Source organism: Hemiscyllium ocellatum, chromosome 12, assembly GCF_020745735.1.
Source record: "Hemiscyllium ocellatum isolate sHemOce1 chromosome 12, sHemOce1.pat.X.cur, whole genome shotgun sequence".
Taxonomy (NCBI): Eukaryota; Metazoa; Chordata; class Chondrichthyes; order Orectolobiformes; family Hemiscylliidae; genus Hemiscyllium; species Hemiscyllium ocellatum.
In genome coordinates this window covers 93,123,828-93,149,962 of record NC_083412.1, presented here as the reverse complement: position 1 = coordinate 93,149,962, position 26,135 = coordinate 93,123,828, and the positions used below count along the sequence as shown (strand labels likewise).

Genomic DNA, 26,135 nt, shown 5'->3' with positions numbered 1-26,135 from the left:
ACTCTCAGCAATATGCTTGACTCTTAACTGCCAAGAAATGGTGATCTCGCCAGCAATTCCCATTCCCCGTGAAGGAATTAAATAAAAGTTAAGGGGGAGAGATTGGAGACATTGGGATTCTCCTCCATGGAGCAGAGTAGATTATGGGGCAGTTTATCAGAGATGTTCAAAATGGAGATATTTTAACCACAGGATGGCAGCAGGATCAAGGTAAGGATTGAAGATAATTGATAACCAAGGCAATTGGTCAAAAAAAAGTGGGAGAGAGCAATTCCTTTTCGTCTTTACCATAATCTGGAACAGCCTCTTAAAAGGTGGCAGAGGCAATTTCAAATATATTTTTTTAAAAATTGGAAAAAATGCTTCAATATAGAAAATTTACAGGGCTGTGAGGAATATTGGGCAGGACGACTAATTAGGAAGCTCGTTTCAGGAGCTAGCATAGGTAAGGTGGAAAGACTGGCCTCGTTCTATGCTGTCCAGGACTCCTTGCAAGGCATTGACTCATTATATCAGAGACAGTCCTTACGCTGTCAGAGATAAATTTCCATCAGGACACCTTGGGTAAGTCATTTGCTTTTCTTGAGAGAGCAGTGTGAAGATGCAGACAGGATAAAGTGAAACAGGAGGAACAGGAGGAGAAATCCCCTAAAGTGTCCCTTAATTAATATCTTTCGATATTAAATTTTAAGTTGACTCTGCATCTGTGTACTTGGGCAGTTATACCACAACATTTACTCAGAGATATGGGCTCCAACAGGTAAATTAAGAAAAAGTGTAACTGAGTCAGAATCTCTTCAAATTATCCATTTGAATTATACGCAATGCTGGTTTTAATTATCTGACGGTAAACTGAGGCTACATCTGCAGTCACAGATGGATATAAAAAGAAAATTATGGCACTATACTGAACAAAGAGGAGAGAGATTCCTGACCACTATCAATCCCGCAATCAAACACATTATCTGTCAATTATCAGTTTGATGTTCCCGGGAGCCTGTTGTGCATGAAGTGGTTGCAGCATCTCCCATATTTACAGAATTGGCTAAACTGGGACGGAGAAAGAACTTATACAAAACAAAAATAAATCCAAAGTTTTAGGAGTGTTTTCTGTAAACAAAAATCGCGTCATGTTAATTTAAATTTTTGAATGCTTCCCACCCCATGCAGATAGGATTGCGTACCTTTGATTTGTTTGAGGAGTTGTTCGTTCAATGGCACCAGATCATCCACTGACATAGCACTCACTGAAAGAAATATCAAACAGCGTTAGAGCTATTTTGGGCATTGGTGTAAGCAAACACAACACAGAGAACCTTCTCTGTTTGTAACTCCCTGTAGTCTGTACAGTAAACAAGACAGGCATGGGTACTATGCAATGAGAAAGGAATATTGGTAAATGTATTCATGAGAAATTCCTGGGGGATGAGTGACAATGATGTTTTAGAATTCTTCAACAAGATAGTGTGAGGTAGTTGACTCTGAATCTAGGGTCCTGAATCTTAATGAGGGAAGCTGCAAAGGTATGGAATTGGCTGTGGGGATTGGGAAATGTTACTAGAATGAATGACAGTGAATGTTTGCCATTGCCTGTCCATTGAGTGAATGGATGAATTGCAAAAATGACTTCTTCCTGTCTGGCATGAGAGAGAACAGTGGCCAAACCATGGCTTATGCAGGAAGTTAGAGATAGTATTAGATGTGCAAACAAAAAAAGCAGGTATACAAATGGACAAGAAAAAACACAATAGACCTGAGGATAGGGAATATCACCAAAGTCACCAAAGGAGAACCAAGGAGTTGATTAAGAAGGGGAAGATAGAAAGAGAGAGTAAGCTTGCAGTAAACTTAAGAATGGAGTGTAAGAGTTTCTATTGGTAAAGGATGGGTGAAAACTAACGTCGGTAGAAATGTGACAAATTACAATAGGGAACAAAGAAATGGCTGGCAAACCAATTTAATACTTTGCTTCTGTCCTCTCAAGTGAGAACAAGAATAATGTACCAGAAATGATGGAGAACACCGGGTTTACTGAGGGGGAGGAACTGAGGCAAATCTGCATTAGTAGACAAATGGTGTTGGAAAATTGAAGGCTGATAAATCCCCAGGGCCGGATAATCTACATTTTTAAAATCGATTCATTTTGTGGGATATGGACATTGTTGGCTGGGCCAGCATTTATTGCCAGTCCCTAGTTGCCCTTGGAGAAGGTAGTGGGGAGGTGCCTTCTTGAACTGCTGTAGTCCAACTGCTGTGGGTTAATACACAATGCCTTAGGAAGAGAATTCTAGGATTTTGACCCAGCAACAGTGAATGAACGCTGGTATATTTCTAAGTCAGGATTGTGAATGGCTTGGAGGGGAACTTGCAGGTGGTGGTGTTTCCACAGATCTGCTGTCCTCGTCCTTCTAGATAGAAGTGGTCATGGGTTTGGAAAGTGCTGTCGTAGGATCTTTGGCAAATTTCTGTAGTGCATCGTCTAGATGGTACACACTACTGCTGTTGAGTGTCAATGGGTGTGGTGCCAAACAAACAGGCTGCTTTGTCCTGGACGGTGTTGAATTTCTTAAGCATTGTTGGAGCTGCACTCATCCAGGCAATTGAGGAGCATTCCATCACACTCCCGACTTGTGCCTTGCATATGGTGGACAGGCTTCTGGGAGTCAGGTGAGTTACTTGCTGCAATATTCCTAGCCTCGGACTTGCTCTTATCATCACTGGGTTTATGTGGAGAGTCCAGTTGAGTTTCTGATCAATGGTAACTCCCAGGATGCTGATAGTGGGGGATTTAGTAATGGTCACACCATTGAATGCCATGGGATGGTGGTTAGATTGTCTCCTATTGGTGATGGTCATAGCCTGGTATTTGTGTGGTGTGAATATTATATGCCACTTGTTATCCCAAGCCTGGATATTGTCCAGATCTTGCTGCATTTGGACACGGACTGCTTCAGTGTCTGAGGTGTCGCAAATGATGTTGAACATTGCACACAGAACATCTCCATTTCTGACCCGATGATGGAGGGAAGGTCATTGATGAAGCAGCTGAAGATGGTTGGACAGCAGACACTACCCTGAGGAAATCCTTCAGAAGTGCTCTAGAGCTGAGATAACTGACCACCAACAACCACGACCATCAGCTCATGTGTCAGGTATAACTCCAATCATTGGAGAGTTTTCCCTCAATATCCACTGATTCCAGTTTTGCTAGGGCTCCTTGAGGCCACACTCAGTTAAATGCAGTCTTGATATAAACTTGCTGTCACTCTTCCCTCACCTCTGGAATTTAGCTCTTTTGAACCAGGCTGTAATGAGCTCAGGAGTTGAGTGGCCCTGGTAGAACTCAAACTGGGTGTCACGGAGCAGGTTATTGCTGAGCAGATGCTGCGTGATAGCACTGTTGACGATGCCTTCCATCACTTACTGATGATCTAGAGTAGACTGATGGGGTGGTAATTGGCTATGTTGCATTTCTCTTGCTTTTTCTGGACAGAACACCCTTAAGTACTTAAAGAAGTGGCCCTAGAAATAGTGGAAGCATTGGCGATTAACTTCTAACATTCTTTAGACTTTGGAATAATTTCTATAGGTTGGAGGGTAGCTAATGTAACCCCACAATTTAAGGGAAGTAGAGAGAAAACTATGAATTATGGACCAGTGAGTCTGACGTCAGTAGTGAGAAAGATGCTAGACTTCCAAGTCAGGATAAGAAATGGGTTGGAGGGAATTTGTAACTGCTGGCGTTTCCATGTATCTGCTGGGCTTGTCCTTTCCGATGGCAGTGGTTGCAAGTTTAGAAGGTGCTGTCTGAGGATATTTCGTGAACTTCTGCACTGTACACACTGGTGCTACTGAGCGTCAATGGAGGGAGTGGATGTGGTGCCAATCAAGTGAGCTGCTTTGTCTTGGATGGTGTCATACTTCTTGAGTGTTGCTGGAGCTACACTCATTGGGGGGGCATTCCATCATACTCCTGACTCGTGCTTTGTAGGTGGTGAACAGGCTTTAGGGAACCAGGAGATGAGTTATTAGCTGCAGTATTTGTGGCTACAAGAGCAGGCCAGAGGCTAATGTGTTGATATGGTGAGTCCAGCTCAGTTTGTCATTAATGGCAGGCACCAGAATGTTACTCCTGACATTTATAGTTTACCTTTGGTTCAGGTCCATTCAGGGACAGAGTCCCATACCCAGATATTTCAACCGTTATAAATGAGATTGTTTTAAGAATGGTGTCGATGGGTCTGTGATCAGTGAATCTTCCTCCTCCCGCCCAACCCTGATACTTACACTCCTCTTGGGTGTAGTGGCGATGACATCTGGACTCCACTCTGCCATGGCTTCCCATTGAGAGCTGAGATTCTGCCCCTCGCCCCCGCTCCTCAGGCGACCAGCCAACGTCCACACCTGGAAACCGGTCAACAGCCACCCCCAGCATCCCCAGCCGGAAGTCCGCCGGCCCATCCTGCTCCAGAATCCCCTGCCCGCACTTGGAATACCCTGGCGAGCTCCCGTCCAGCCAGTGGGGGGAGTACCGGGGTAACTGCAGGCCGTTCACCTGGGGGAAGTGTGTCCTGAGTGCGCTCGGCTGGGGGTCATGACTCTTGACCTGGCCCTGCCTGCACTCCCGCAGGTCAGAGTGCGAATGCTGGTTTTGTGCATACTGAATAATACGGTTGATCTTCCTGCTCAGGATCTCCTTCACATCCTTGTAGGTGCTCTTCAAGACTCTCGGCTGTGGGAGGTCCTGGTTGGCGATGAGGTGATACTTCTCGAAGCACTCTCTGTGACCACGCACTGATTCAGTGTGGAGGAGATTCTCCCTGGCCACCCCTGAAAGACAAAAGGACCAAAAAAAAAACACATTTGCACCAGTCCTCCAAACAGTATTCACTTGGCTATGGAGTCAGTTATCAGTCACACTCCCCAGCCCTAAGGTGGCAGCAATAATCTCAATTCATACGGTGTTTTGAACAATCACTGTGGCTCAGTGGTTAGTGCTGCTGCCTTACAGTGACAGGGATTTGAGTTCATTATCATCCTCTGGTAACTCGGTGTGGAGTTTGCACACGTTCTCTGTCTGCGTGGGTTTCCTCAGAGTACTCTGGACATGGGCAGAAAACCAAAGATGTGCAGGTTAGGTGGATTAGCAGTGGGGAACGCGAGGTTACAGGGATAAGGCAAGGGGGTGGGTCTGGATGGGATGCTCTTGAGGGTCAGGGTGGATGTGACAGGCAGAATGCCTCCTTGCACACTGTAGGGATCCTATGATTTCGGAGTGCTTTCAAGAGAAAAAAAAAAGAGGTTTCTTACATGTGCGTTTTTGGTCAAAGCATAACGTCATGTTCACGACAGAAACATTATGACAAGTGACCAACAAGTTTGATGAAGGAGGTCAGTTTTAACCAGGAAGAGGGATTTCAGAAAGAGGTTTCGTTGCTTAGACCAGGGGCAGTTGAAGAGCTACTGCTGATCCAGACAGCAGGATTACAGGACGGGAGGATGAAGAATGATAGTGACAGGAGAGGAAGGCTAGGGAGGGGGTAAGCAGCAGGACAGAAAGGTGGGGAGGAGCAGGATAGAGGAGAAAGGTGAGAGACAGGGAGCTGAGGAAGAGGGGTGGGAGCCAGTTGTCCTGTCTACCCAAAGCTGTTCAGCTTCCCTTGATAGCTGTACAGCATAGAGCTTGGTCAGAAATGCACAAGACATCTGCTCCCAAAGGTCATGCCAGACCCATGAGAAAACAGGTGACCAACAACGCAGCACTACACTGGCAGCAAGGTGAAGTGTACAAAGATGAACCCAATCAAGTAAAAGCCAAACTTCAGAAGATGACTGAACTTTCCATATTATTAGTTGAGAGTGCATTGCAGGTCGGACAGCATCCAAGGAACAGAAAAAAATCGACATTTTGGGCAAAAGCCCTTCATCAGAAGTGAGGCTGGTAGCCTTGGGGATACAGAGATAAATGGGCGGGGGGGGGGGGGGAGAGAGAAAGAGAAGGTAGCTGAGTGTGCAATAGGTAAATGGAGGCTAAAGGATATAGGTCAGAAAGGAGGGTGGAGCAGATAGGCGAGAAGGAAGATGGACAGATGGGATGGGTCATGAGGATGGTGCTGAACTGGAAGGTTGGAACCGGGGGATGGGGAAATGAGTAAACTGGTGAAATCCACATTGATGGCCCGAGGTTGGAGTGTGCTAGGGCGGAAGACAAGGCATTCTTCCTCCAGGCGTTGGTGGTGAGTGAGTGGCGATGAAGGCGGCTGAGGACCTGCATGCCCTCAGCAGAGTGGGAGGGGGAGTTTAAGTTCAGCCATGGGGTGGCGGAGTTGGTTGGTGAGGGTGTCCTGGAGATGCTCTCTGAAGCACCCTGCAAGTATTAATCAGGTTGAGAGCAAAAGGCGATCGGAAGCTTTTCTGACCATTAATATAAATATATGTCCTGAAAAACTAGGACAACACATGCAAAGCTTAGAATCAGCAGGGGATAGCGCCAACATAATTCTATTATGCATTGCCCAAGACATACATCTCAGTAGATGGCACACAGTGAGGTAGCCAATCAGACCCCCATACAGCAGATGACCAGTTCTGTGCATTACCACAATCACACTGCAGTGCCCATACACAACCTCCTCCTGGGTCCCTGCAATCCACCACCAGTTGAAGTTGCAGGACCATCCGTGCAACGAGATTGCAACACGATTTGTGTTAAAATGTGAAAAGAACGTCAAGGTGCCACTCTGGTGTACCAGTTAATGCAATTAGCTTAAAGGCGTAAAAACTGAATGTTTCTTGCGGCCAGAGGAAATGCGTTGGGTGACAGCCACTGAAGTTTGTACCCATTAAGAATTGGGCACTGTTAGAAACGTGAGTCAAACAGGAGAAAGTGGTTTGACGTGATATTGCAGCTAATGTACAACAGTCCAACCCATTTGACTCAAATGACCCATGACAAGTAGTATGGTCCACATGAACCTCCTCCAAATTTGTTGCCTTGCATTCTTGGCACCTTCCTTATTGCTTTCTTTGTGACACGCTCAATTGGCTTATGCTAAAATTCATCTACGTCATTCACCTTTACCACTCTGATAGTGAGTTGCAAATTCCTACCAACTCTTTGGAAATCCCTGGAATTAATCTTCTGATTTATTACTATTTTATATACTAAACTCTCCAAGTTTTAGTCTCTCCAAAAAAAAAGGGAAAAAAAAAAGGTGTTCTCTCCACTCTCCCAAATCTCGAGCAAGTTATTTTCTGAAGAAAGGGACTTCAGTCTTTCAGGGTTTTGTGATGGGCATAACCTCTGAGCTCTGCCACGACTATTTACTGTGTTCTGTTTTCAGCTGATAGCCCTGCTGCTGGTTCAAAACAAAGGAAAGAGTAATCGTCTGCACTCCTCCCCCACCGCCCTTCCTGTGAGACACCACATCTCTCTGCAGGTCACAGCAAGTTTGCTCATACAAGTTGCCACATCTACAGTTTCATCAAGAGCAGCTGAATTTCACAGAGCTCAGCACCAAGATGAGACCGTACCAGTGCGCAACCCATTGGCACACAGTCAACCGAGGCAGGACTGGGAGGGGGGGATAAAGGTGGGGGAGAGGAGAGAGGGGAAAGGGGTCAAGTCAGTCACCTGGAGGGAACTAAAATGCAGGATTTGTGATTTTGCATTGATCTACTGAGAGGCTCTTGATTTTTCTGTATTGCGAGGTATTTGGCTTTGGATTAAAAGCTGTACCATTAACTCCTTTTCCAAGGCACCAGCTATCTCACACTTACACAACAGTGGTGTGTGTCTAGACGGGTTGGATTAGCAGGCATATTCATGGAACTAGGTTAGTTAAAAGATAAGATCAATAAAAAAAAACAGCTGAGTCTCGTCCTATTTTTAGCCCCATGCTCATACACATTGACTTCTGATCACCATCCAGTGAAAGTCAGCCAGAACATTCAGCTCATTAAACCCAGGAATGTGACTGCATTGTGACAGCCGTTTCACTCTTCCAGGGTAACCTGATGAGCTAATTCAGCAGAGGCTAGGGACATAATCGGCATCAGTCATCTGGCCAATGTGAGGGGAAATGGTGGCTGCGTTGTAATATTGCTGGACTGGAATGGCAGGCTATGTTCCCAGGGCATGGTTTGAAATTTCAACACATCAATACATCTGGCAAATGCAGCTTGTTTCAGTAACGGCGACCACAAAACCCAGGTTAACCGATTCCTTTTAGGGGATCAATCCTGCCACCCATGTGACCCCAGACCCATAGCACTTCTCTGGAGCAAATGATGCTCTGAAGCAGAGTCGGTGAGACACTAAACGTGAGCTTGTTTTCTCTCCACAGATACGGCCTGACCCATTATGATCCATAGCACTTCTTGTCGATTGTTAATTACCCTCAATAGATGATCACAGATGGCCAACAGATGCCCTCACCCCAAGATAGGTTAGAAATCAAGCAGTCAAGAGTGTGGTGCTAGAAAAGCACAGCAGGTCAGGCAGCATCCAAGCAGCAGGAGAATCAATGACCGTATCGACGCCACCTCTTGCTCCCATGAAGAGGTTGAACAGTTCATCAACTTCACCAATACCTTTCACCCAACCTCAAATTCACCTAGACCATCTCGGTCACCGCCCTCCTCTTCCTGGATCTCTCCATCTCTACCTCTGGTGACTGACTAACCATGGATATCTACTACCAGCCCAATGACTCCCACAGCTACCTGGACTACACCTCCTCCCACCGTACTTCCTGTAAAAACACCATCTCTTATTCCTAATTCCTCTGCCTTCACCACATCTGTTCCCAGGATGACTAATTCCACCTTCGTAAATCCCAGATGGCCTCCTCCTTCAAACACCACAATTTCCCCTCCCACATAGTCTTTCCCATCTCCCCGCTCCACCTCCTTTCTGACCTATCACCTTCTCCCTCATCTTCAATCGACCTATTGCATTCCTAGCTACCCTGCCCCCAAACCCAATCCCTCTCATTTATCTTTCAGCTCCCCCGGCTCACAAACCTCATTCTTGGTGAAGGGCTTATGCCCGAAATGTTGATTCTCCTGCTCCTCTGATGTTGCCTGACCTGCTGTGCTTTTCCAGTACCACACTCTTGACTCTGACCTCCAGCATCTGCAGTCTTCACTTTCTCCTAGAAAGACAAGCAGCTCAATACCATCCAGGACAAAGCAGTCCACTTGAAGATTGCTTCCTTGGGCAGTCTCTGGGGCTCAAAGACATGCTATGAAATAAATTTTAATAACTTGTCACTGAGCCAGTGAAAATGTCATGACAATTAGTCCACTTTTTCACGTCCAAACAGTTCTCTCTGCTCATTTCCCACCTCTTCTTTATAACAACAGGTATTTAAGGAAAAATCGGCCTACACTGGGGAATTAGTTTTAGATTTTTTTTAAAAAAGTGCAAAAACAAAACAATAATGCAGTATAAAACAATAATGCAATATAACCAGGAAACATCTGTCATTATTGTCACCATATCCTCAAAACCTGGCAACAGAGATATCGTTAAGGAAATTACATCACAGGTTGACAAGAGAGAGGGGGAAGTGGGAGAAGGTTGGCGGAGGTTGGGTGGGTAGGAAGGAATAGCAGAGTAGAGGGGGAAGAGGGAACAGAAAGGAGTGAGAAGGGAGAATGGTGGGTTTGGAAGGAGAGAATGGAAAAGAGAATTTGACTGTTAATACTTATTGCTTCCATTAGGCTCTGTGTTTGTGACTATGTTTTGGCGTAGTATCTCATGGAACTAATTCAAAGTTACTAGTTGGCAAATGAGCACAATTTTGAAACAATCGCATTTCAAATGAAATCACACCTTCCACCATTAATACGAACAGATAGTGCTGTGGTCAGGAACATTATTTTTAATAATTAGATGTTAAACTGAGACCCCAGTTACTTTTTCAAAAAAAGACATAAAAGATCTCATGACAGCACGCTGATAAAGAGCAGAGGGACTTCTCATGTCCTGACTGATACTTATCATGCAAATCAAAATAACTTGAACTCATTATATTTGGTGATGAGCAAATTGATGATCATGGGAGTTTGCTGTGCAAAACTGGTTGCAGAGTTTACTGTATTAAATGATGACTACACTTCAAGAGGTGCAGGTGTGGTGGAATAAAAGGCTTCATGAGTGTTATATTTCATTGACTAGTGGATAACTGTTGAACATTTGGCCGGTTAAGCAGTGAATGATTGATAAACACAAAAACGTCAGAGTCATACAGCATAGAAACAGGCCCTTCGGTTCATCAAGTCTATGCTGACCAACAAACACCAAACTACACTAATCCCATTTACCCATGCTTGGCCCTATAGCCTGCCATACCATGGTAATTTAAGTGCTCATCCAGATGCTGCTTCAAATGTTCCAAGAGTACCTACCTCCACTGTCCTCTTAAGCAATACATTCCACGATTATAACATAATCTTGGTAAAATTTATTTCCCCTCCACCAGATCCTCTGTAAACCATTTGCACCTCACCTCAAAAATTATGCCCTCTAGTTCTGGGCACATCAGCCATGAGGAAAGGAATTTCTATCTAGTCCGTGCCCCTCATAATTTTGTGTACCTCAATCAGCTCTCCCCTCAGCCTCTTCTGCTCTGAAGGAAACAAACTCAGCCTATCCAGTCTCTTCTCACACAGAATGGAAAGTTTCAGTTAACATCCTCTCCAGTGCCATCACACACTTCTGATAGCATGGGGATGAGAACAACATGCAGTTTTCCAGCTATGGTCTAACCGCAGTAAAATATAGTAAAGGTGATTCAGCCGGCCATATCTTTGCTGACCACAGCTAAACCATACAGACTCCTTTTGAGCCATTTCTCATATTTTTAAGCCTTATAGGTTCTAAATGAAATGCATATTGGCGTATAATGTAAACATATTGAGACTATTTGCTTTCACCATGCTTTCTGGCTGGGAACTCCCAACACAGACCACTGCCAACCACACGCAGTTTATAGATCAAGGCAAAGTAGGAAGGAGAGAATTTGTAACTGCACCACCAGACGTTCCCGCACTGGTCATAAGAAGAGACTACTTTTCATATTCTGGGAACCGTGGCTTAACTGGCAGCAAGACACGTGAACACTGCGCTAGCAGATAACCAGTCAGGCTATTTTTAGACCACTTCATCAGAGATTTGCAGCAAATCATTCAGTGATAGGGTTGGGGGGGGGGGGGGGGGTTGGTGTGAGAGATAACAAAGAAACAAAATCTCTTTATAAGAAGATTGTGTCAAGGGTTCGAAAGCACAGCATGAAGTGTATAATCAGCTTCCTCCTCTCGAGCTGCACTTGCTACCCACTCCTCACTCAGATTCCCAATGTGTGAAATGGGCAAAGCCAAGGGAGTCAGAAACAATTCGCCAAGCCTTGTGAACATCCTGTTAGTTTCAGAGGAGTCTTGCTGAGACGCCAGATCCTACTTTAGGGGAAAGTGTAGGCTAGTAGAGCAAAATAACACTGCCCTTGAAAACCTCTATTATAAAGACAGGGGTCCTTCATGGACATCATGCTCATAGACTTTCACCTCTGGGGGTTGGGGGCATAAACTTCTAGTGTCAAGAATTTTTCCAGCAGATCAAAGCAAAATGCAGCATTGATATTTAAAAGATTTCAAATAACCTCAAGTCACATTGTCATGTTTTTCCTTGTGCTTCAGTCTGATGTAATCTGATGTCACATTATTTTCCCATCTATGTACAAGCAAAGAGAAGTTTCCAAAACTAGAAGTCTAACGCACTAAATTGAGTCCCTCTGCTATATCATTACGGGGGTACCTGGTCTATGTAATTAAAATAGCCCTCATTAAAAACACGACTTAATGTGATTGTAGGGGCAGAGGGAAAAATAAAACAATATTTGGACCACATTGTAGCCTCAAGGGTCCAACAAAAAGCTTTACAATTAATTAATTATTTTTAGAAGAGCAGTTACCATTAAGTACCCAATGTGGACAAAGCCAAATGTGCAGCAAGATCCCACAATCAAATTTGAATGAAGTACTAATCTGTTTGGACTGTTGTTGTTGGAGAAATAGAAGCCAGAGATCTTGCCCTAATGTGGTTGGGTCTTTACATCCACCTGAACTGATGCATGGACAGAACCAGCAGTTCCAATAGGGAATAGTGAGCCTCAAGCAATGCAGCACTTCGTCAGTACCGACCCTATCTGATCACAGCTCTGTCTCGGCACTTGGTTCCCAGTCTGAGAGCTTGGCAGATGGCGAGTACTGACCCTCTGACAATGCAACACAACCTCAGTAAGGTGTCCAATGGCAATGAGAATGTGAAACCCACCATTAGAATGAATAACACAGCTGCATTAAAAAAGGAAGAAACTCTATTAGAGAAGGGAGAAAGGAATAGAAGGATATGCGCAGAGCATAGAGGTTTGCAGATGTCTGCTGTTCCGAATGGTCCAATTCAGTGCTGTAAAGTCTGTGCAAGAGCTGGAATGGTGCTTGAAGCTACAAAGTTCAGATTGAGAAAATGGCGTGCTTACATAAGCTGCATCTGGATGCAAAGATAGAGTCTACCTTCAGCATGGCGATTGACACAAGCACAGAGATACTGTTCAGAACCTCTTTTGGTATAATGTAAACACGTACAGAAACACCAAGTCAGAATGGGATTGGATTTGGATGGAGGCAGATCAGGAGGTGGCACTTTCCATGACAGAAGATAAACCAAAGAACCTGCTTTACCCAGCTCTTCCCAACCATTTACTTTTGTAAAAGCAGGAATATTTGTACATCGACAAATCAGCTTCAAGTAGCTGTAAACGGAGAAGAATGCTTGTCTTGACTATTTCATTAGCTGTCTAGTGTTAAGGAAATTAATCATCACACTGGTTGGAAGAATATTGCCAGGGTTGAAAAATTGCAGCTATTAAGAAAAACCGAAAGAGCTAGTGTTTTATTCTTTTGAACAGAGCAGAATGAAGGGTGACTCAATTGAGGTGTATAAGATTACAAGGGGCTTGGTTAGAGTGCACAGGGAAGACACGTTTCACCAGGGGACAAGGTCCATTAGCAGGAGGCAGAGAACTAAAGGCAATGGTGGAACGATTAGAGGGACACAAATGGGAGGGAATCTGAGCACTCTGAGGGTGGTGGATTTCTGGCATTTGCTGCCCAGTTTGCTGGTGGAGGCAGAAACTCTGAACTCAGTTGAAGTGCTGGATCCTGAAGGCTACTGCCCTGGTGCTGAAAAGTGGGTTAGAATCGGCATCTAGCTTTCCCCTCCCCTCGACCAGCAGGAATTGATGGGCTGAATGGCTTCTTTCTGTGCCATAATGTTTCCATGGTTCTATAGCAACTTTACAGTGTTAATTTAAGTATGTGGCCTCCAGTAGCTTTAATCTGAAGGACTAATTAAACATAACTCAAAATAGAAGTTAGTGCTGGTGTCAGTCCTGTTCTATTTATAAGTGCAAAAAAAAATTAAAACAGCCTGCAATTTATACAATAAAATTTGGGCTCTATGTATTTATCAGTCTTGTGTGCAAGTAACAATTTACAACCTGAGAAATTAGTCCCACGCTGATTCCAGAGTCAAATACATCATTATTTTAAAACAGCACAATATTGTGCGTGCCTTAAACTGAAAAAAAAAGAAAATCAAAGTGTTGGAAACACGAGTCAGACAGCATCGTGGCTGGAAGACAAGTCAAGTTTGAAGTGGATGGCCATTCATCAAAATGAGTGAAAGTTTTGCTGAATTATCTCTCCACAGATGCTGTCTGATCGCCTGGGTGTAGCCAGCACTTGCTGTTGTCAGAAGCAGCACTAACTGGGTTTCTTGGTAGTCATTTCTTCTGTCCTCTCAAGCAGTTGCTTGCATGTCACCAGGCAGCACGGTCATCAGGGTCAGGAGGTCATCCTTCCACTCTCAAGACACTCCTGGTGCCTGTACTGAGGGCAGGTTGCATTGTTGAATGTGCCTCGATAGTTTTGAAACAGATCTTGCCTGCCCCTCAGATGCTGAGAATAATATGGGTTTCTCTCCAGTGTTGTAGGCCGACATGTGGCTGTTTGAAACAGAGCACCTGACAATTAGCACAGTTATGTTCACTTTGGCCTTACCGGATGCAAACTTTCTTTCAGACATAACAGCTTCAGGTAAAACTGTTTTCTCACAAGATAATGGATATTCCACTAGAATAACCGAGATGGGAAGTCTTACAGGCTGACATTTGGGTGGAATCCCCAGTCGATAATGGCCAAAAGACCTTAAGACACAGAAACAGAAGTAGGCAATAGCCTAGTGGTATTATCACTGGATTATTAATCCAGACACTCAAGAAATATTCTGGTGGCCCAGGTTCGAATCCCGCCATGGCAGGTAGTGGAATTTGAATTGACTCTAATGATGACCATTGTCATTGACTGTTAATTGCCAGGAAAAGCCCATCTGGTTCACTAGTTTCCTTGAGGGAAGGAAACCTTCCTTAACTAGTCTGGCCTACACATGACTCCAGACTAACAGCAATGTTGTTGACACTTAACTGCCCTCTGGGATAGGCGGCCTAGCTGGTGACACTCATTTCATGACTGAATAATAAAACAGGCGATTCAGCCCATTCAGTCTGTCCTACCGAGGTCGATCGGATAACCTCAACGCCACTTTGCTGCCCTCTACCCCATAAGACTCCCTTATTGTTGATTTAACATCTATCTATTTCAGCTGAAAATGTGTTGCTGGTTAAAGCACAGCAGGTTAGGCAGCATCTCAGGAATAGGGAATTCGACGTTTCGAGCATAAGCCCTTTATCAGGAATGAGAGAGAGTAGCCAAGCAGGCTAAGATAAAAGGTAGGGAGGAGGGACTTGGGGGAGGGGCGATGGAGGTGGGATAGGTGGAAGGAGGTCAAGGTGAGGGTGATAGGCCGGAGTGGGGTGGGGGCGGAGAGGTCAGTAAGGAGATTGCAGGTTAGGAGGGCAGTGCTAAGTTGAGGGAACCGACTGAGACAAGGTGGGGGGAGGGGAAATGAGGAAACTGGAGAAATCCGAATTCATACCTTGTGGTTGGAGGGTTCCCAGGCGGAAGATGAGGCGCTCCTCCTCCAGCCGTCGTGTTGTTATGTTCTGCCGGTGGAGGAGTCCAAGGACCTGCATGTCCTCGGTGGAGTGGGAAGGAGAGTTAAAGTGTTGAGCCACAGGGTGGTTGGGTTGGTTGGTCCGGGCGGCCCAGAGGTGTTCTCTGAAGCGTTCCGCAAGTAAGCGGCCTGTCTCCCCGTGGCTCAACACTTTAACTCTCCCTCCCACTCCACCGAGGACATGCAGGTCCTTGGACTCCTCCACCGGCAGAACATAACACGACGGCTGGAGGAGGAACGCCTCATCTCCGCCTGGGAACCCTCCAACCACAAGGTATGAATTCAGATTTCTCCAGTTTCCTCATTTCCCCTCCCCCCACTTTGTCTCAGTCGGTTCCCTCAACTTAGCACCGCCCTCCTAACCTGCAATCTCCTTACTGACCTCTCCGCCCCCACCCCACTCCAGCCTATCACCCTCACCTTGACCTCCTTCCACCTATCCCACCTCCATCACCCCTCCCCCAAGTCCCTCCTCCCTACCTTTTATCTTAGCCTGCTTGGCTACTCTCTCTCATTCCTGATGAAGGGCATATGCTCGAAATGTCGAATTCCCTATTCCTGAGATGCTGCCTAACCTGCTGTGCTTTAACCAGCAACACATTTTCAGCTGTGATCTCCAGCATCTGCAGACCTCATTTTTTACTCGAAGATCTATCTATTTCAGCCTTGATTATATTTTATAGAATCCCTACAATATGGAAAGGCCCTTTGGCCCAACAAGACCACAATGACCCTCCCAAGAGTAACCCACCCGGACCCATTGCCCTACTCTATTTTCCTTTCATTTACCCCTGACTAATGCACCTAACCTACACAATCCTGAACACGATGGACAATTTAGCATGGCCTATTCACCTAAACTGCACACCTTTAGATTGTGGGAGGTAACCAAAGCACCCGGAGGAAACCCACTCAGACACGGGGAGAATGTGCAAACTCCACACAGACAGTTGTCCAAGACTGGAATTGAACTCGGGTTCCTGGCGCTGTGAGGCAGCAGTGCTAACCACTGTGCCAGCCCCATATTTAATGGCCCAGCCTCAACAGATCTCTGGTGAAAAATCTTAGATTCACTATGTTCAGAAAAAGAAATTCCTCCTCATTCTTAAATGCGTGACTCCTTATTCTGAGATGACGTCCTCTGGTCCTAGATTCTACCAACAGGGGGGAAAATCCTTTCTGCAATCTACCCTAAGAATCTGGTCTGTTGCATAGGATGGGTGAGCCATTGCCTCAGTGTCTCCCCACTGTCTGTCACATGACTCAGCTACAAAATCCATCCCCCCTCTGCCGTGTTTTATTCCCTGTAGCTCTGCTGCAACAATCTCCTCTGGACTCATCTGGAGAATTCCCCTTCTAGTTCCATAGCCACCTTCTTTCGCCTTGCATCATTATACGTTATGTCATTTAATTGCTGCTGTCTCCACCAAATTTCAGGCCTTCCTTTAAATGTTCTTAAGATGCATACACCCGCCTTTTTTTTTTGGACTTCATACTCACTGAAAGTGAACAGCTTTTCCAGGTTCAGATGACAGGACTTAGGAGTTCAAAAGCCAATGATTTACCCAAATCTGTTGAGTGTTTACTTCACTCTGCTTTTTCATCGAATTCGCTCCAATCATAAAGGGAGAAAGAGTCTTTTTTTTGGCGTGTTTCATCAAGGCAAGTTGTTCTGACCCGCTACTTGAAAAAGGTTATGTAAGCAGATTAAATCTAAACTTTAAACTTGCCCTGGACAAAGATACAGAAATAAAGTGCTGGGCACTGGGCAAAGAGTACAGGGGCAGTTTGGTAAGGACAAAGAACACTGACCAACTCAGTCACAATCACATTGTGTGAAAGACTTAACATAAAGACAGTTTATTCTGTGTTATAGGATTCCATAAATTTGTCATTCTTTCTGCGTCCCACTCCATCCAGGCTGCATGTCCGAGAGAAGCTGGCAGTGCTGCCTATGCAGTCTGAAAAAATGTGTTGCTGGAAAAGCACAGGTCAGGCAGCATCCAAGGAGCAGGAGAATAGATGTTTCAGGCATCAGCCCTTCTTCAGGACTCAAGGTCAACTATATTCTCTGCGCTGATGTAGTCAGACCTGCTGAGTTTCTCCAGCAACTTGTTGTTTTTGTTTGTTTTGGATCTCCAGCTCAGTTTTATTTTATTGAGGCAAAAAGGCTTTGAATAATCAATAGAAACCCCCCTCACAGAGCAATTTGAATTTAGGAAGAACTCTGGTTGAACCAGATTAATTTCCACACAGTCGAAGAAGATTAGAGGAACTAATTGTGCTCTTTACAGCAAAGAAGGTGTGAAGGAAATTTAATAGAGGTGTCAAAATCAAGAATATTTGAGGATAAATAAAGAGAAGCTGTTAGATCCGTAACCAGAGGAGACAATTTGAAAGGTAATTGGCAAAATAACCAGGGTGGAATCAAGGAGAATCATCACTTTAAGCAGTAATTTCTGGCAAGTTGAAAGATACTGCCAAATGTTAGATGGAGAATCAATAGCAGCTTTCAAAAAGGGATTTGGATAAATATCCAGCAGGTATTTCATTACAGCAGTTCAGAGGAGGTTTATTCCTGTGACGGAAAGGTTGAACAGACTGCTCCTTTATCCACTGAGAGTTTGAAAGAAAGTGGCGATCTTATTGAAACATTTAAGATTGAGAGTGGATGCTGCAAGATGCTTTCCTCTTGTGGGGGTCTAAAACTAAGTGTGCCAGGTTAAGACTGAGAGGTTTCCCTTTTAAGATAGAAGTTATAGACTTTTTTTCTGTTGGTCTGTGGAATTCTCTTCCCAAAAAAACAGTGGAGGCTGGGTCATTGAATTTAGCCAAAACAGAGTTGGATGGATGTTCGATAGTGGAGTGAATCAAGGATTATGACAGGGGTGGGCAGACTGGAAAGTAGGTTGACACCAGAACTAGATCAGCCAATTTATTGGCAGAACTAGTTTGGATGAGTCAAATGACCTGCAGCTGCTTCTAAATTGCAAGTTACTCTGTAAAGTTAGAGGCATATGGGAAAAAAGCAGGGTGGGGAACAGGATACAACAAATTATATAAATCTTCCATAGAGCCAGAGAGAGTGGACAGAGATTGCAACAGAGAAAGACTAATCTGAAGTTTCACACTCTCTCCCCAACTAGTCAAGCTGTCAGAGTTAGCTCAGTCACTAAGTGGAGTCTTTTCTTCTGTTTGTTATAAAGCTAATATTACATTAGAAGGATGAAGCGAACCGCAGGATATGGAACCATCCAAGTGCTGCCAGCGCTCTTTAAACCCAATTGGTATTGCTCTGATAGTCAGAGAGACTTACCCATCGCAAGTTCAAATGAGTTCAGCCCACCAAACGTGGAATCCAAACTGGTTTTTAATTCATTTACAGGGAGTGAGCACCACTGGCTAGGCAGCATTTATTGCCCATCCCTAATTGCCTACAGGGCAGTTAAATGTCAACCACATTGCTGTGGGTCTGGAGTCACATGTAGACCAGACCAGGTGTGGATGGCAGTTTCCTTTCCTAAAAGGCATTAGCGAACCAGATGGGTTTTTTTCTGACAACTGACAATAGTTTCATGGTCATCTTTAGACTGTTAATTCCAGATTTTTGTTGAATTCAAATTCCATCTGCCATGGCAGAATTCTAACCTGTGCCCCAAGAACATTCAATCCAGAGGCAGAGGTAACGTTCTAGCAATGACACACTAGATCACTGCCTCGCCATTATTTCGTGCTGCAAGGCTGAAAAATGACTGTCAATTGGGAGATGGCATTTTTTAAAAAATGTTGATCTCTGTGGGGAAATAGCCCCAATGTCAGAGCAGCAAACAAAGGAACAATTGTATTTAACATACAAAATATCCAATGTGTTCCAAATCAAAATTTAAAGCAGAGACACGCAAGACGTTATTAGGGCAAATGGCTGCAAGCTTGGTTAAGTGAGGATTACAGGAATGCCTTAAGAGGAGGAAAGTCAGGAAGACACACCAAATGGTTTAGGGAGGAAACTGCAGACCTCAAAACCTTGACAGCTGAAAGCACAGCCAACGACAGGGCAACAATTAAAATCACTGATGCTTAAATGTCTGGAATAAAAGACATTGCAGGATTGTGCAGCTGAAGGAAATTACAGGGGTGCAAAGGTAAAAGGATTTGAAAAGGGTTATAAATTTTTATTTCAAAACAAAAAGATACTTTCAACCAGAAGCTAATGTAAATCACCGAGCTTTGGCCCACCTCACACCATAAATAAGAATGGAGCCAGACAAGGTCAGTTTCATCCAACTGGGCACAAGACGAGAAGAATTTGATGTGGATGACTGATGGCAGATGGAGAAGGATAAGGAGGAGCAGTTTAACTTCTTTCCACAGTCACACAGTATGTCATTTTTGGCATTGATGAGAGATTTTTAAAAAGAAAAAAAAAAATTACAAACGAAAAGGGGGCAAGAGTGAAGACCTATTTACAGATTCTGAATCAGAATCATTTTTCAAAACTATCCCTGTTTTGGCTGACTGCCAAATAAGCACAAAAATCAGCAAAAGATCAGCCACTGCAGAAAACTCAGATACGTCATTCCTTGTTCAAAAATCTTGATGCAAATGAATGTGCAAAATTAATTTGAAAATACCACTTGCTGCAACAGAGATGTTTGGATCAGCCACTAGCCAATGTTAAGCATACACGACTGGTCACAATGGGTCGTGTACACAGAATACTAACAAGGCAATGTAGCAGGTTAAAAACTGGTTGAGATACAATTAACATCACTCAAACTGATTTGACTCACTCAGTTTACAATTTACAATACTAGCTCACCAATTCCTAAATGGAAGTCGATTTTTTTTTTTACCTTCAGTCAGTTTGTGAGAAATGACCCAGTTGTACATCACCTCGCTGCGTCTTAGTGAAATATTTCAAGGGAGATGGTGGCATTTTATTAATATTGCTGGATTAGCAATCCCAACACCCAAACTAATGGTCTGGGACACAGGTTCAAAATCCCACCGCAGTAGCTGGTGTTAGTTAAAAAGTCAATTAACAATTCTGGAGTTGAAAGCTAATGTCAATGATGGCAACCATGAAACTGCAAATTGTCAACAACAAAAAAAAATCCCAACCAATGCTCTTTCTGGAAGGAAATACACCAACCTCATATGGTTTGGCCTAGATATGACTCCAGACCCACAGTGATATGGTTAAATTTGAACCACACTCGTGCAGCTCAGCAGGTTACTCAGTTCAAGGCTAATCGGAGTTGGGCAATAAAATTGCAGTGACACCCATATTCTATGAAATGGCTATTTTTTAAATTTTATAACGTTCTCAGCTTGTGACACAGATACCATCATTATTTTGGACTGGGTTCTTGACTGAGGAAGAGACTGCATCATGTAAAGGTCAACATCATAAATATCGCTTGGTCCAAATGATGCTAATGGACATGGTATTGAGCTGTTCAGGCAGCAAGGATATTTTAAAACAGCAGTAGGGCAGTCAGCAAAAAAAAAAGACAAAAAGATACTGGATCTCTTTAGACTGATTTCTGGATACCCCACATTTGGGTAAGATACTTATTTTCTGGTTTTGCAATCAACACGCCCAGATTCATTTGAACTAAAACGAACCCAATTATCGTTGGAATTAGAATTTCCATAGAGTCTGGATTTTCAGTTTAATAAATTAACTACTAGGCTGCACTTTCCTCATTCCTGATGAAGGGCTTATGCCCGAAACGACAAATTTCCTGTTCCTTGGATGCTGCCTGACTTGCTGCGCTTTTCCAGCAACACATTTTCAGCTCTGATCTCCAGCACCTGCAGACCTCACTTTCTCCTGCAGTACTCCCTGCCTGTTTCTTAGTTATTCCCATGGTAAGAGAACCTTCTGCTGTTTTCAGGACATGGATGAAGTGTAGCCTGTACTTAAGATACCATGAAACTGTGTTACTGCATGAACTGCCACCTGTCAGGCAGAGGAGGATGGGAATGCAAACTCGAAGAAAAAAACAAAAATGCTCAAAGAGTATGAGGTCATTAGAGAAGTAGAACTTCATTGTTTTCAATTCCTGGATTTTTTTTTTATAAGTACATCAGCTTGTGTTTTCCAGAAGGTTACATTTTGTAAACACAGTCAGTCTGACCTTCTGTCGAGTCAAGGGAGCTGGGTCTCCAAACTGATTACACTACACGTAGTTTCCTGTTTTCATAAGTATTCATTGATTGACCTTTCCACTGCAATCCTTGCTTCTCCAGTGGGGAGGTGATGCCTAGTGGTATGATTGCTAGATATATTATTTTCTGGGGACCCAATTCAAATCTCACCACAATGGAATTTGAATTTAAATTTTTAAAAATCTGGAATTAGAGATTCCAATGATGACTATTAAACAGGTATGGAAGATGATGCACATAGGAAGATGGTTATCACTGCTGGAGGTCAGTCATCTCAGCTCCAGGCCATCCCTACAAGAGCTGCTCAGGGTAAGGATTTTTAATTGACATGTTTGGAGATGTTATGATGCATCCTCACTGCAGGCGAGACTTGAACACAATAGATTGCTGAAAGTTGCCCCACAGGTTGATAGGGTTGTTAAGCTGCCATATGGTGTGTTGGCTTTCATTAATAGGGGGATAGAGTTTAAGAGCTGAGAGGTTATGCTGCAGCTCTATAAAGCTCTGGTTAGACCACACTTGGAATATTGCGTTCAGTCCTAGTTGCCTCATTATAGGAAGGATGTGAAAGCTTTAGAGAGGATGCAGAGGAGATTTACCAGGATGCGGCCTGGACTGGGGGGGGGCGCGAATCTTATGAAGAAAGCTTGATGGAGCTGGGGCTTTTCTCATTGGAGTGAAGAAGGATGAGAGGTAACTTGATAGAGATGTACAAGATTACGAGGGGCATAGAATAGAGACTTTTACCCAGAGCAGAAATGTCTGTCACGAGAGTGCATAATTTGGAGGAAGATTTAGGGGCAGTGTCAGAGAGAAGTTCTTTACAGAGAGTGGTGGGTGCATGGAATACACTGAGCTGTGATAGTAGAGTTGTATACATTAGGGACAACTCTTGGATAGGTACATGGATGATAGTGTGTGTAGGTTAGTCTGATCTTCGAGTAGGATAAAAGATTGGCAGAAACATTGAAGGCTGAAGGGCCTGTACTATGCTGTATTGTTCTATGTTCTAAACCATGGCTAATTGTCAGAAAAATCCATCTGACTCACTAATGTCCTTCAGGGAAGGAATTCCACCGTCCTCACCTGGACTGGCCTATATGTGACTACAGAACCGCAACAATGTGACCTCTGAACTGACCTTTGAAATGGCCGAACAAGCCACTTATTCAAGGGCAGCTAAGGACAGACAATAAATGCTGGTCAGCCAGCGATACCCATTTACCCCCCCGAGTCCACTGATGTCACTTGTGGGAAAAGACCCTGGCAAATTATGTTTCAATTGTCATCATCAGTTCGGCTATAACGTGGTAGTTCCGTTCTTGTGCAATCCAGTGTTGTGAAAATAACACCAGCACCATTTAAACTAATGGGGCCAGAATCACATTATAACCAATGCACGCTTTAAAATTTCACACTTGAGAAACAGTGTGGACAATTCGTCAATCATGTCATAGCGAATTTGTGTTAACTAAACGCATGTTACGGCAGGACCACCTATATTTGGGTCTCGGTAACATTCAAGAAACATGCAGGTGCAGCACTTTTAAAGCATGTGTAACTTTGCAGCATTTAATGGGAAAGCTTTTGGATCAAGATAAATTCTTATGGTAAAGTATCAGAATTTGGTCTCATAACACAGCAGTTTGGTTTAACCATTTGTAAAAATTTGATTACTTATGCATACAGAAAAGAGTTATCAGCTCTCTCAATTCTCTATGACTTCACATCATTGCCATTCTAATTCTGAACATATATTTGTCCAGTAATGCATTGCACAAGAGTTACATTGCGTGATAGCAACACAAACAACACATCCTTCCCCCTCGTCATTTTATTTATTTTTAAAAACAATTTGGCTGCTCTTTTCCCCTGATCACTCGGGATTGAAGGCCACAGGACCATTCAGAGTGGTCATTGAGAGACTCAGCCTACCACTGATGAAGGCGTTGCATATACCTGTGTCATGACAACCTTGCATGATTATGTCTGGCCACTTTAATCAAATATTTGCATGTTAAACATTTAAAATGAACATTCTGGGCAAGATCAAACACTGGACCATAAATAAAACATTATTTCACTAATAAATTCAATGAGACACTTGTTTATGGTCAACTACAATCCAACTGAGGAGGAAAGAGACACAGTGTTGCATGGGCCCCTTCTGCGATGAATTTTCTGAGATGGTAATTGACCTGGATATCATTCCCAGCTCTTACTTTAATCATCATGTAGAGTGCAGAATGGGTAAAACAAACATACAGCCTACCTGGCTAAAGCAACATCTACATTTACAAACGTCCCCTCCTCAATCCAAGTTCCTCTCCTCTAACCCCTCTTACCTTCAATGCTGAGCTCAAAGCAGACGTGGCAAAAGGAAAGCAGCTCCTTTGCAGTCTCGAGTTTACAGACACCACAGATGTCGTCATCATTGAGGTCAATATTAACAAACTGTTCCTCGTTCATACTGAGTCTGAAAACAACAAACAAAGTGTCACAACACATCAAGCAAAAGAGAATGATCGTCCAAAGAAAACCTGTGGGTGAGAAACAGGGCCCATTGGCAAGATCACAGTGAGATTTAAAGGATGCCGCATTTTACCAGCCGTCATTTAAAAATGTCACCAGGAAGTGCCCTGAGCTGCAGAGCTGGTTGGAAACTGTGCTATAATGTAAGTGCCAGTGGACAAAAACCCAAATTTATCTAGTACATTTAATCATTAAGATATCCACAGACAGTGAGGAAACAGATAAAAGAAACGAGTCACACAGTGAGGGCAGGGACAAAGTAGAGAACAAGGTAGGACTGATTAATTAAACTCCATTTATTTCAATGGAAGAGGCCTAACAGGGAAGGCAGATGAACACAGGGTATGGTTAGGAACATGGGACTGGGATATCATAGCAATTACAGAAACATAGCCCAGGGATAGACAGAACTGGCAGCTCATGTTCCAGGATACCATTGCTACAGGAAGGACAGAAAGGGAGGCAAGAAAAGAAAGGGAGTAGCATTTATGGTAAGGTATAGCATTACAGCTATACTGAGGGAAGATATTCCCAGAAACACATCAAGGGAAGTTATTTGTGAGAAATATTGGGATTGCATTATAGACCCCCTAATGGTCAGAGGGAAATTGAGAAATAAATTTGTAAGGCCATCTCATTTCTGTAAGAATAATAGGGTGGTTCTGGTAGGGGATTTTAACTTCCCAAGACTGGGACTACCATAGTGTTAAAGGTTTAGATGGCGAGAAATTTGTTAAGTGTCTACAAGAACATTTTCTGAATCAGTATGTGGACATAGAGAAGGTGCAAAACTTGACCTACTCTTGGGAAATAAGGCAGGACAGGGGACTGAGGTGTCAGTGGGGAGTGTTTTGGGGCCAGCCACCATAATTCTTTGGGACCAGCTGATTGGCGATAGATTTTGCAGGTAAAGGGACGGCTGGAAAATAGGAAGCTTTCAGGAATGAGCTAACGGGAGTCCTGATATAGTGTATTCCTGTCAGGGTGAAAGGAGAGGCTGGTGGGTGTCAGGAATGCTGGATAACTAAAGAAATTGAGGATTTAGTTAACAAAACGAAGGAAGCATATATCAGGTATAGACAGGATAGATCGAATGTTTCCTTAGAAGAGTATAAAGGCAGTAGAAATATACTTAAGAGGGAAACCAGGAAGGCAAAAAGAGGACATGAGATAGCTTTGGCAAATAGCATTAAGGAGAATCCAAAGGGTTTTTACAAATACATTGAGGACAAAAGAGTAACTCGAGAGAGAATAGGGTCCCTCAAAGATCAGCAAGGCAGCCTTTGTGTGGAGCCGCAAGAGATGTGAGAGATACTGAATGAGTATTTTGCATCAGTGTTTACTGTGGAAAAGGACATGGAATATATAGACTGTAGGGAAATAGATGGTGACATCTTGCAAAATGTCCAGATTACAGAGGAGGAAGTGCTGGATGTCTTGAAACAGGTAAAGGTGGATAAATCCCCAGGACCTGATCAGGTGTAAACCAGAACTCTGTGGGAAGCTAGAGAAGTTATTGCTGGGTCCCTTGCTGAGATAATTGTATCATCAATAGTCACAAGTGAGGTACCGGAAGACTGGAGGTTGGCTAATGTGGTGCCATTGTTTAAAAAGGGGTGGTAAGGACAAGCTAGGGAACTATAGACCAGTGAGCCTGATGTCAGTGGTGGGCAAGTTGTTGGAGGGAATCCTGTGGGACAAGATGTACATGCATTTGAAAAGGTAAGGGCTGATTAGGGATAGTCAACATGGCTTTGTGCGTGGGAAATCATGTCTTACAAACTTGATTTGAGTTTTTTGAAGAATTAACAAAGAGGATTGATGAGGGCAGAGCAGTGGACGTGACCTATATGGACTTCAGTAAGGTGTTTGACAAGGTTCCCCATGGGAGAGTCGTTAGCAAGGTTAGATCTCATGGACTACAGGGAGAATTAGCCATTTGGATACAGAAATGGCTCAAAAGGTAGAAAACAGATGGTGGGTGTGGAGGGTTGTTTTTCAGACTGGAGGCCTGTGACCAGTGGAATGCCACAAAGATCGGTGCTGGATCCACTACTTTTCGTCATTTATATAAATGATTTGGATGTGGGTATAAGAGGTTAGTCAGTAAGTTTTCAGATGACACCAAAATTGAAGCTTAGTGGACAGCGAAGAGGGTTACCTCAGATTACAACAGGATCTGGACCAGATGGGCCAATGGGCTGAGAAGTGGCAGATGGAGTTTAATTCAGATAAATGTGAGGTGCTGCATTTTGGGAAAGCAAATCTTAGCAGGGCTTATACACTTAACAGT

The 26,135-nt window shown here is 43.7% G+C and overlaps 1 protein-coding gene across 1 annotated transcript in view; it reads right to left on the bottom strand.

Moving 5' to 3' along the window:
- c12h21orf91 (chromosome 12 C21orf91 homolog) overlaps window positions 1–26,135 on the bottom strand; it is a 47,230-nt gene that overhangs the window by 5,480 nt on the left and 15,615 nt on the right. The window contains exons 2-4 of the mRNA XM_060833845.1: window positions 23,656–23,786; window positions 4,288–4,830; window positions 1,185–1,247 (exon numbers count right to left, since the gene is read on the bottom strand). Of these exons, the coding sequence (XP_060689828.1) occupies window positions 1,185–1,247; window positions 4,288–4,830; window positions 23,656–23,779 (730 nt within the window). The 5' untranslated portion in view covers window positions 23,780–23,786. The remainder of the gene's footprint in view (window positions 1–1,184; window positions 1,248–4,287; window positions 4,831–23,655; window positions 23,787–26,135) is intronic.